Source organism: Nannospalax galili, unplaced genomic scaffold (assembly GCF_000622305.1).
Source record: "Nannospalax galili isolate Female #2095 unplaced genomic scaffold, S.galili_v1.0 scaffold934, whole genome shotgun sequence".
Taxonomy (NCBI): Eukaryota; Metazoa; Chordata; class Mammalia; order Rodentia; family Spalacidae; genus Nannospalax; species Nannospalax galili.
Window position 1 is genome coordinate 752,843 of NW_008334762.1, and position 12,011 is coordinate 764,853.

The following is a 12,011-nucleotide window of genomic DNA, read 5'->3' on the forward strand; positions in this document are numbered from 1 at the left end:
ATTGGTTGAGGATTTTTAATACTGCTTTCTTTGGTCTAGGAATCCAAGGCATTGTAGAGGCATACCGGGCCTGTCTTCCTCAGATCAAACTCTATGGACCAACTAATTTTTCTCCAATTATAAATCATGTGGCCAGGTTTGCAGCTGCAGCCACACAACAACAATCAGCTTCCGTAAGTGCTCTAGGGACAGGATGTGGGTTAGTAGTTGCTCCTGGTGCCACATTGCTGTTTATTGAACTGTCAAGGTATGAAATGAAGAATAGGAATTAATGATATAATCAGAATTGGTTTGGGAACAGTTATCTATTTTAAATTAGTGATCATTAAAATAAAAGAATGCTTGCATTCATGAGTCTTTTCTCTGGCTTTTGAATTAGATTCTCCCTCATTCCCCCCCCCCCCCCCCCGCCCCCAAAAAAAAAAAAAAAAAAAGACTATCATTTAACTTTTTGAAGTAGACTTCACAAATGTAGATTTGGGAACACTTGGATCAGGTACTATTGTAACATTGCTTATGCTACTATGAAGGGTTGCATTAGCTAGCCATTAGCAATTGCACATTGGCTTCCCAATCTCTCTCAGTGGTAGTATACTTAGAAGTAAGGAAGGAGTTGTGGGGAGCTACCTCATGTAGGTGTTGAAAAGGGTAAATAAGATAATTCACATGAAGTGTGTACCACTTAGGTCAGAAGAAACACTGAAAAGTTTGATCAGAGCAGATGAAACCTTGTCCATTAAAAAACATTTATTTATTTTTTATTTTCTGTGTATGAGTATATTCCCTGCTTATATGTAAGTGCATACATGTCGTGCAATACCCATGGAGGTCAGAAGAGGGCATCGGATCACCTGGAACTGGAGTTAATTCATGTGGGTGCTTGGAACCTAATCCAGGTCTTCTGCATGAGCAGCCAGTGCTTTACTGCTGAGCCAGCTCTCCAGCCCCATCCCTATGTCTATTTTTTCAAAAGTGTATTTTAGTTTGGTAAATCTGTTTTGGTAGTTTTGGGATTGTTTGAGAATGGAGTTCCTTCTTCCTCTCTTGCTTTTACATATTTAGTGGTTCTGTTTAATGAAGGTTTTTATTTCTGTGCTTACTGAAATGTTAGTCTTTGACATTTAGATATCTTGCTTCTGTGTATTTTGCCAACCTTATTCGTGGGGTATCGCACTTTTAATGAACCTGCAATTTTTTTGTAAGCCTCAATTTCCTTGTCATCAGAGAATTACAGAATATTTTATATAGATGGTATCCTAGATAGAGACTGACAAGGAAAAAAATATATATATAGAGAGAGAGAGAGAGACAGAGACAGAGACAGACTGGCTGATTCATCAAACTGGAAATATAATCATTGCTTTTATTGTTTGACCTTGGCCTGCTCAGTGGACGTATTTTCTTTTTGGCAGCAATATTTTGTGCTCTTGATCATCACGGATGGTGTGATTACTGACCTTGATGAAACCAGACATGCTATCGTCAGTGCTGCCAAGCTGCCCATGTCTATTATCATCGTGGGAGTTGGAGGAGCTGACTTCAGTGCCATGGAGTTTCTGGATGGTGATGGGGGAAGTCTCCGCTCTCCAATGGGTGAGGTGGCCATAAGAGACATTGTTCAGTTTGTGCCTTTCAGACAGTTCCAGAATGTGAGTACCATTCCTCCCTACTCAAACACAGACCTCGCTCATACTTTTGTATATGAGAGCTGCGATAGTTATATGAATTACTAAAATGGTATTATTGTGAATATCTTAAAATTTATTGTTACCTTTGTATATTAGTTACTGTTCTCACAACTTTGAAAAAATACCTGGCTACTTAAGGAAGGAGAGTTCATTTTGGCTCACAGTTGAGGGTATAATCTATGGTGGGGAAGACATGGCAACAGTGTGAGGCAGCTGTCACATTGCATCCACAAGAAGCAGAGAGAAGAATGCAGGTGCTCAGCTTGCCTTCTCCTTTTTACTTAGTCTAGGACTCATTCCAGCTCATGGCCTGCTGCTGTCCACATTCATACTTCTCATCCATAGTGAAATTTCTCTGGAAGCTGGGTACAGTAGTGCATGCCTTTAATTCTAACACTCAGAAGGCAGTGGCAGGTGGATCTCTGTGACTACAAGACCAGCCTGGTCTATGTTGGGGGTTCCAGACCAGCCAGGGCTACACAGTGAGACCTTGTCTCAAAACCCAACAGTAACAACAGCAACAGCAAAACAAAAACCAAAACACCTCTGTGGAGACACTGATAAGATAAGTCACAGATAAGACTAGAGGTTTGTTTCCTAGGTGATTGCTGACACTTGCACTTCCCTTCTGTGCCTGTGCCTCCTTAACCCACAGATCTGTTCATGCCTATAATTTCATCATTTTAATAATTACATGCATGGTTGGGCATGATACTTCATGACTGTGATACCTGCACTTGGGCTGCAGGAAGACTGAATCTGAGACCATTTGGGCTACATAGGGAAACCTATTTTCAGAAAAAACTAGCAACCAACTAAACAGAAAAGAATTTGCAAAAGTGGAATCATACTGTATATGACCAAGGGGATTGGCTTTTTTTCACTTTGAAGGTTGCTTTTGAGTCTCCCAGGTTGTTGCATGTATTCCTTTTGATTTTTGATTTTTAGAGACAGAGCCTCGAGGCTACCCTGGAATTCACAATGTAAACCATGTTGCTCTTAGCCTGCCTCTGTTTCCTGAGTGCTGAGAGTATAGATTATGCTTGCTGTCTTCCAGTTTTATTTTTTAATATTTTGTTATTTGCATTTTATGTGTGCGAGTGTTTTGCCTGTGTGTATGCAGTGCACCAAGTGCCTGCGATGCCCTGCAGAGACCAAAAGAGGATGTTGGATCCCCTGGAACTGGAGTTCTGAATGGTTGTTAGCTGCTATGTGGATGCTGGGAATAGAACCTGGGTCTTCTGGAAGAACAGCAAGTGTTCTTAACCACTGAGCAATCTCTCCAGCCCCAGATCTCCTCCAGTTTTTAAAAATGTATCTGTATCATTAAAAGTCAGAGTTAAAAGTCTGTTCTACTTGGGCTTAAGTACTTTCTAACTTTTTCACATTATGTCAGTTATATAGAAAGCTTATTCATTTTTCTCATGACAACTATATGTAACCCATTTTATAAATGATCTGTAAGCTCTAGTCATATTGTAAAATAATTTTAAAGCTAGTTCTTGGTATTAGTTATTTTAAGAGGAGCATGTAAAAATCCAATTTATAATGTTGTATGAAACATAGTCTGTGTGTGAAATTATAAGAACCACATCGAGTCTGAACAGAATTGATTCTGAGTATTTCTTTTCCAAGTAACATTTATATAAGGCTCTCAGTCTTTGTTATCATCCTGAAAGTTATTTTAAAAGTCTGTTTATGTGGACTTGAGTGATAACTCAGTGGCATGTACTGCTACTGCGGAGGCCCTGGGTTTGGATCTCAGCACCCACATTTGGCAGCTCACAAGTGCTTGTAAGTCCAGCTCCAAAAGGATCCAATGCCTCTGGCCTCTGCAGGAACACACACTCACATGCCCCACCCCCAATAAAAATAAATGCTTTTTGAAGAATCTGTTCATATGTGTCCCGAGCTATGGATATACCATAGTTTGTTTAGTCATTTGCCTATACAAGGACATTTGGGTTGTTTTCCAGCCTTTATCTATTATACATAAAACTGCTGTAAACATTCATGCATTGTTTTTCCTCTGGTATACATACCTATGAGTACAGTTGCTGGGTCTTAGATATATTTAATTATTAAAGCATTTATCAAGCTTTCCTAGAGTGCTTATACCATTTTACATTCCCACTAGAAGTAGGGAAGGGAAGTGTTTGTGATTATAAAGTGGTAGCATTTGGGATCTTTGGGACAGTTCTCTATCTTGATTGTTGTAGTTGTTACTTCTGTCTAGATGATAAAATTACATGGAGCTATATATGCACACCATACCACACACCACACACACACACACACACACACACACACACACAGTTTATGGGCTAGTACTAAGGCATTTGCCTAGTATTTGTAAAGCTCTGTTTGTTTTCTTCCTATCCTACAGGAAGTGAAATCTGAATAAGATCTGTATCAGTGTCATTTTCATGGTTCTGAGTTGATGCTATAATTACATAAGCTGTCATCTTTGTAAGAAACTAGGTAAAAGATGCATGAGACCTGTATATATTTTTAAACTTCCTGTGAATCTATAATTATTTCAAAGTCAGAAGTAAAAAATTAATACCAAGTGAATAAAGGATTTAAACTTAAAAGTTAAAGAGCAGCAAAATTATCAAATTGAAAAAAAGGTGGCACCAAAAAAGGATTCAACACATTGAAGTGAAAATGAGGGCGGTGGTAAATAAACTGCTTACTAGTCCATATTCTATGGACTGATCCTGAGAAAAGGTACAAACCTAGAGATTGGGAATTAGTGCTTTAATGACTGCTGAGGTGTCTCTAGTCTTTTACTTAAAAGCCAATATAACAACCAAATGGTGGTACATGCCTGGAATCCCAGCACATGGAGGTAGGGGCAAGAGGATCAGGAGTTCAGGTTCTACATAGTGAGTTCAAGGCCAGCTTGGGCCACAGGAGACAAACAGCAAACAAAAAACAACTAAGACACTCTATCTCCAGATGCTAATAGTAACTGTAATTTTGTTTTTTTCAAGGCTCCAAAGGAAGCACTTGCTCAGTGTGTCTTGGCGGAGATTCCCCAGCAGGTGGTGGGCTATTTCAACACATACAGACTCCTTCCTCCCAAAAATCCAGCCGTGAAATAGAAGGTGCCGTGACACTTCTGTAGAATTCTAAGCCTTATGGAGCAATGTCTTCTCTAACAGAGAATTATGTATCTGCCTTCTGTGCTTCTTGTCCCTAGCATTTGTGATGTAAACCTAGCTTTTTGTACATATTATATGTTTAAAGCATACATTTCAGATATTTTGAGGGGAGAAAGTGCCAAGTTCATGTCTGCCCCGTCAATTCAGTGATTGTTAGTGATTTATAGAAATTGCAAGAGGGCTGCTTGAATTAATATTTAATATGGGAAAAATCACATTTTTGTTGGTTTGTTGTCTACTTTGATAAGATAAAAATGCCGTTTCAAATGATGCCTGTAGAGCGAGTGAGGAGTTGGTTGCTGTGCTGCTTGTAGTAAATGTTTTGACCAGTGAAAAGATCCTCTTGTAGACAAGCCATTTTTATTTGTCTTTTGAAATTTTTTATCTTCATTATGAACTGTCGCACACATGGTCAAGTTTGGGCTTTCTGTTACTGGCTAAACAAGATAGTCAAGATTCTGTGGAAGTACAAATGGTAGGTCATCCCAGAGTCTGCATTATTAGTGTAATTGGGGCTTGCTAAAGTGGTTAGGATTACTTTGTCCAGGAAAGCTGTGAGGACCAGACATTTAAGATGGAAATTCAGAATTCCAGGACAGGCATGATGGCACATCATCCCAGTACTCAGGAGGCAGAGGCAAGAGGATCACTATACCCAACCTGGTCTACATAGTGAGTTCTAGACCAGCCAGAGCTACATAGTGAGACTGAGTCTCCAAAAAACCCAAAGAAAATAAAAAATAACAATAAAAAATTCAGAATTTCATTTCCTTCTAACTAGTGGCATACTTGGGGTGGTGGTGGGGAGGTAGTTTTTATATTTTCTAAGGTCTTATGCACTGATTTGTGTAGATTTATTTAGGCATTTTCACTTTTTTAAAAATAGTACCTTGTTTTCTTTAAGCTTATAGTACCAGTTATTTATTAATCAAAATTCCATTTTACATTTTTTTCCAAGCCCACCTGGAAATCACTATGTGGACCAGGCTGGCCTCAATCTCACGGAGATCCACCTGCCTCTGCCTCCTGAAGTCTGGGATTAAAGATGCAAACCACCACACCTGGCATCCATTTTACATTTTAATAATGTGCTATTTTTTAAGTTAAAAATGTATTCTGTTAAGCATAAAATCTGATGTACCTTAAAAAGAAAAACCCAAAACTCCATTTCTAACTGCTACATTAGGATAGAGTATACTTATGCTTTTTTTTTTTAAAAGAATAAAATTTATTTTCTTAACTTTACCTCTTAGAGCATATTGCTTAGGGAGCATCATATTTTCAGTAACATTTGCCTGAAGATCTGCTTGAAGATCTGTATGCCAAGTATCGTGAATATCCATATAGTGGCCAGTTATCACTAACAGTTTGACATTTAAAATTGAGTGTTTTTCACATATCCTTAAGTGGATGTCCGCAGCACCAGTTAACATGCCTGAGTGTTACTGAGTGCCTCCACCACGCCTGTGCTTCATGCTGTCTGCAGTCTGAAGGAAATGAGCTGTCAGCCAAAGCTTCGGCTTCTCAGAAGCAGCTTACTGCTGAGACCTGTCTCAGAGGAGATCTACTTGTTATATTGGTTTCCTAGACCCAGCGAGCAGTTGCTTTGCCCTAGCTAGCTGGCTTCTGGGTATGTGCTAGTAATCTGGAGGGATGCACCTGATAGACTGTTCCTGCTACTGCAGGGTTTTTACATTTTTTTCCACTGTGACTCTCTTTTACCCACAAAAGTTGGGTTCCTGGCATCCACAACAGAGGGCTTACAACCACCTATAACTCCAGCTCTAGGGGATCAATGCCTTCTTCTGCCTCCATAGGCACTCATTCTTGGCCACCCCCAGAGTTTAAAATTTTTTTTTGAAGAAAAAAAAATTATGTTAATACAATTCATTGCTATACATATAATTTTATCATTTATTAAAGATGAAAGCAATTTATCCTACTAATGAAGTGGATATGCCTGTTTGTTTTGACATAAGAATTACATCTTGGCTGAATATTTATTTGTACTGCAGGATATAGAGCATCTTCAAAGTATTTCAGAGTTGGTTGATATTTTGATTTGATAATAGTGCTATGAACCCCTCTTTACATAAACTCATAGTACAAAATGTCACAGATATGTTTAGGGCCTTTTCATAAGTTCTTGGAAGTTCTATCTTATTCCTAAGCCAAAATTCATTTAATGATTTTTCATATGAAACTTAAGTCAGCAATTTTTAAAATGAGACATTCTAATACAATACTATATCAAGATATATTGATTTGATATTTATATGCTTAGGAATGACAGTAGGAAAATACTGAAAGTTTCTGTTTTCTATATAAGTGCTTATGCTGAGGAAAACTTGGTATGTACAGTAAAACATTGCAGTTTAAATATGTTAAGTAGTCTTGAGTCTAAGCTGCAGGGTTCAGGCAACATTTATTGTTGTGTGGTGTGATGGCTTGAGTAGTGCAAAGTGCACCTGTTATGTGTTTGGAAGGAAGGCTGTGGTGTAGTTGTGTGATAAAACAGGGGCAAGCCCTGCCAGAAACAATTTAGATTCATTACACATTTGGTTTTGAATTAATTTGGGGCCTTTGGGGCATTAGAAACCCTTGCTCTTGTCAGATTTTTCCTGATCAGTTATGTGGCTCTGTATGGGGTCATGGCTCAGTCCTAGAACCTGAGCTCTACATTAGTAGGCAGGTCAGTTATCAACAGGGGGAAAGGAAACCGTTTTTTTTTTTTTTTTTGAAACTTTAATTTCACATGTCTCGATTTCCGTTCTCTGTGTGCTTAGGAACAGCATAGGATGCTGCTGTGGTTTCAGGATTTTCTTTTGCACACATAGGGAGCTTTTATGAAAATGGCTTACAGGTTCTCAATATGTGGTAAAGCAAGGAGCAGTGGAGCTTCTCTGGCTTTGAGGCAGGTTTCACTGGGCCTGCTCCTCACCTTCTCCACCCCCATAGGGTACCTGGGAGCTGTTGGTCCTCATTCATTGTTCCCATCAGGCAGATAGTGACTATCCTGTCTCTTCCATTTGGACTTTAACAATTTTATTTTCTGGTTTCACCAGAATTTTACCTTTTAAAGTATTTTTTAAATTACTCATCTTGATCAGACATATCAGTAGATGTGTTATTCATAAGAGCTGTGACTCTGATAGGTTGAAGTAGATCCATCCAAATTATCATTTTATGGAATTCTTAGTTTCAGCACTTGCTTTATTTCATGCTGCTTTAATATTGTTTTATATTAAAATATTCCTTTTCCCTATTGTGCCTCTATTTGCTCAAATGCATTTAAAGTAAATGCATTTGAAGTAAAAACCAAATTTACTCTCATACCTCTGTAATCAGATATATTACAAATGTGTATGTAAGTGACCATGCCCTGGGTAGACTTCTGACTACATGCACATATACTCAGAAAATAGTATTCTCACTGGCCCAGTCACCTCATCTTATGTTCATAATTGATTTTTTTTTTTTTTTTTTTTTTTTTGGTCTTTTTGAGACAGGGTCTCCCTGTAGCCCCAGCTGCCTAAGACCATTAAACATTTAAGTCTGGTGAGGGGTTTGCAAGTGTTCACTTTGAGCAGTGCTTAGGCAGCCTTTCCAGAGTACGTTCTGGGCCCCCATTGCTCATTACACTGTGTTTTCACATACTTTGCTCTTCTCAATTTATACACTTTCTCGAACATCGTCTTCAATAAGAATCTCCTAGTCTGTTTTTTTTGTTTTCCATAAAAATTACATGTAAGGGAAATTTGCAAATTAGATGATTTTGTATTGCTATGGATATCACAGCATGTATATAATACATGAAATTATGGTAAAAATACCTTCTGTGTGAATTCACCTTGGATAAAGTTACTTCTTGATGCGACATTGTTGTGTTTGTTTTCAGTTTTATTTCTCTACATCTTATCAAAATAATAGAAAATGGAGCTGGTTGGGCAAGAGCACTTGCTGCATAAGCATGAGGACCTGAGTTCGGATCCCCGCACCCATCCAGGCATGGCCACACATGCCTGTAACCCCAGTGCTGGAGGGAATAGATAGAGCATTGATGGGGCTTGCTGACCATGAGCCTAGCTGAAAACCAACAAGCTCCAGGTTCAGTGAGACATCCTGTCTCTAGGAATAGGACAGAGAGCAAAGAGGACACCTTACATCCTGTGGCCTGTGCACCCTTCACAGAGACAGAGTGAGAGAGGCACAGAGAGAGAATAGAAAAGTTTGAAATAAATGAACTCAGTCTAATTTTCTGGGTAATTTATAAATAATTATAGTTTAAGTTCAAGTGCATGATGCTGGCATCTGGGGAGGGCCTCTGCTGCACCAGCATTGGGAGGGCAAAGTGGAAACGTGAGGCAGGAGAGGAAATTGGGTCAAACCTACCCTTTACACCAGAAATCCACTTCCATAGTAACTGAGCGAGTTGTGTGATAGTAGCATTTCCCACACAAGAGGGCTAAGACCTGAAAGGGAGCTGGTAAAAGGGGGAAAAAAAGTTGAACAGCCGGTATGAAGATGTTTTAGGAATGCAAACAAATTTGCGAGTAACAGAACAGTACTGAATAGGGAATGGAATGATGTGATCATAGTTGTAATTTGAAAGCCTGGAGGACCTTACATTTTAGGTCATTCAGATAAGCCTGAGGCTCACAGGGATCAGGGAATCCTGTTGTTAAAGTTGGTTAGGCCACACTGGCTTTGCTTTGGTGACACACAAGTCGGGGAGTTAGCAATGTCACTTTCTGGTGCAGACTCAGCTGTTAGATCATACATGTAATGACCTGATTCTTGGTCTGTTTCCAATTTTTTTTCCTTTTCTTGTCTCAAGCCTGCCTCTATATCAGATCCTCTGCTGGGCCCTTCTCATCCATTCCTTTAACGGTTGAGGGGCTGGCACACCCTTGGAATTACACATTTTGCTAGGACTTCCATATCTATGCTTATCATCCTCATCATTTGCCACTAACAATCACTACATTTGGCCAAATTCCCCAGGATATCACAGGAGGTTGCACTGTCCTTAGTGACTTTGGCTCAGCTTCCCCTCTAAAGAAATGATGGGTGAAGCATTTCCAGCAGAATTTTGACTTTGTACAGCTTGGGATAGGAGAATTATATCTTTGGTCTATTCATCAGCAGACTCAAAGCACCCACGTTTAGAAAAACAGCATCTGGTCTTCCAGAACTGTGTTCAGAAGAATTTGAGGAGTTAGGGAGCTTTAAGGTGTTCTCAGGAGGAAGAAAGTTAGGAAATCATTTGTCTTCTTCAATGCTCCCAGCCATCCTGTAAGGAGTGTTCATTCCTCTTGTAAACATACACATTTATTATCTTACTACTGTTAATCAACCAGAGAACTAAAAAGGCAAAAACTCCTAATTAGCTCCAAAGCTTATGATCTAATATGAACATGGAGACAATAAATAATGTGAAAATAAAGCAGAAGTCAGCAAGTGAGGTTCTCTGTGATGGGGGCAAAGCTGTCTCTTCTCATGCCTTTAGGCATCTGTAGGGACCCACATGTGGCCTTTGGAAGGACATACCCAGTGTCCCAAGCATTTGTTGCTGTCCTATGATCAACTGGTCCTTTCCTGAAAATCTCTACTTGTCACTTGAGAGCCTTGTTCCCTCACTTCTACAAGTGTTTATTCAAACACCAATAACTGAGACCTTTGCTGATCACCTTGTTGAAATTCATCTCCCAATCCTTCCAACCCCTCCTCTTTGTTTATAGATTTTACTTATTTTATTATCCTCTACCTCAGTGAAATTATAAGAAATCAGGGATCTTTGTTTATTCACTGATTTATCTCCCAAAGCCTCAAAGAGACTCTGGCATTAAGAGTCGACACTTCTTGGGGCTGTAGAGAGGCCACAGTGGTTAAGAGCACTGGCTGTTTTTGCAGAGGACCCGGATTCAGTTCCCAGTACCCACATGATGGCTAACAACTGTCCTTAACTCCAGTTCCAGGGACTCTGGACACCATCTTCTGGCCTCCATGGGCTTTGCATGCAAGTGGTGCACTTTCATGCATTCAGGCAAAACATTCATACACATAAAATAAAAATAAAATCTTGCCAGGCGTGGTGGCGCACACCTGTAGTCCCAGCACTTGGGAGGCAGAGGCAGGTGGATCTCTGTGAGTTCAAGGCCAGCCTGGTCTACATAGTGAGCTCCAGGCCAGCTGGGGCTACAGGGAAACCCTGTTTCAAAAATATCAAAATAAAAATAAAATCTTTAAAAGTTGTAGACACTTCTTAAGTAGACACTGAAAGGATGTTTGGAACTGAGCGTGGTACCTCAGTGATCCCAGTCCTCGAGATGCTGAGGCAGAATTAATTTACTTGAGGAAATCTCACAGCTCAGAGTATGGAGATTTTTAAATTCAGTACAAGGAGACTGACATGATGGTGATCTGGCTGTGACATCTGTCATACCCAATCACCAGGGTCGATTACTTGATCTCACTTTTTAGGCTAGTGTCCCCATCCCTCCTTTCCTTTCCATGTGTATCCCTCCTGAAGCTGTGTCCTTGGTAGAAGAGGAACCTTCCCCAATGGAAGGGAACTCTTCCTTTGTGGAGGATATATGATGCTCAACCTCGCCTGCCTTCTGAAACCTCTAAACAAAGTCAGTGCGGAAACATTCACGGCAATGGGAAGGTTTGGGACAGTGTCATTGGTGTTTTTGACATTTCATCTGGGGTTAGAATGTTGCATATAGGGTATTATAATGTAGAAAAAGCAAGAGGTTTTCAGAGAGCAATCGGTGTTGAAGGCATGCAGTAGGCAAGTAGATTGGATTAGTGAACATTATTATGATAATAAGAATGTGTTTGTAATACATTGTTTCATAACGAAAACTCAGCTACTTCTTACAAATATGACTTCTAAATTCAAACTCTATTTGTCTTTCATATAGCCCTATTTTTTTGGTGTGTGAAATCTGTAGTTAGTTCCTTTCTAAAGGATAAATCAAATTTCAGTGTTCCTGATTTGGAATATAAATACACTTCTAACTCGGTAAGCTTTATCACCATTTGACATACCCCACCCCCACCCCTGGCCCAAACCTGAGAAATGTTCTTGTTTACTTGAAAAAGTTCTTATTTCAGAATGTGCAACTTTTATCAAGTTAGTTCATGGTCT

General features: G+C 39.5%; 1 protein-coding gene across 3 annotated transcripts in view; it reads left to right on the forward strand.

The window, feature by feature from the left end:
• Cpne3 (copine 3) overlaps positions 1-8,734 on the forward strand; it is a 72,166-nt gene extending 63,432 nt beyond the window's left edge. For 2 of the 3 annotated variants that reach the window (XM_029561799.1, XM_017797238.2), the window contains exons 14-16: positions 40-173; positions 1,413-1,649; positions 4,685-8,732. In XM_029561799.1, coding sequence (XP_029417659.1) covers positions 40-173; positions 1,413-1,649; positions 4,685-4,795 — 482 coding nt within the window. In that variant the 3' untranslated portion in view covers positions 4,796-8,732. Of the gene's footprint in view, positions 1-39; positions 174-1,412; positions 1,650-4,684 lie in introns of all 3 variants that reach the window. The other variant, XM_029561800.1, reaches the window with a different exon arrangement.
• The last annotated feature ends 3,277 nt before the right edge of the window (positions 8,735-12,011 follow it).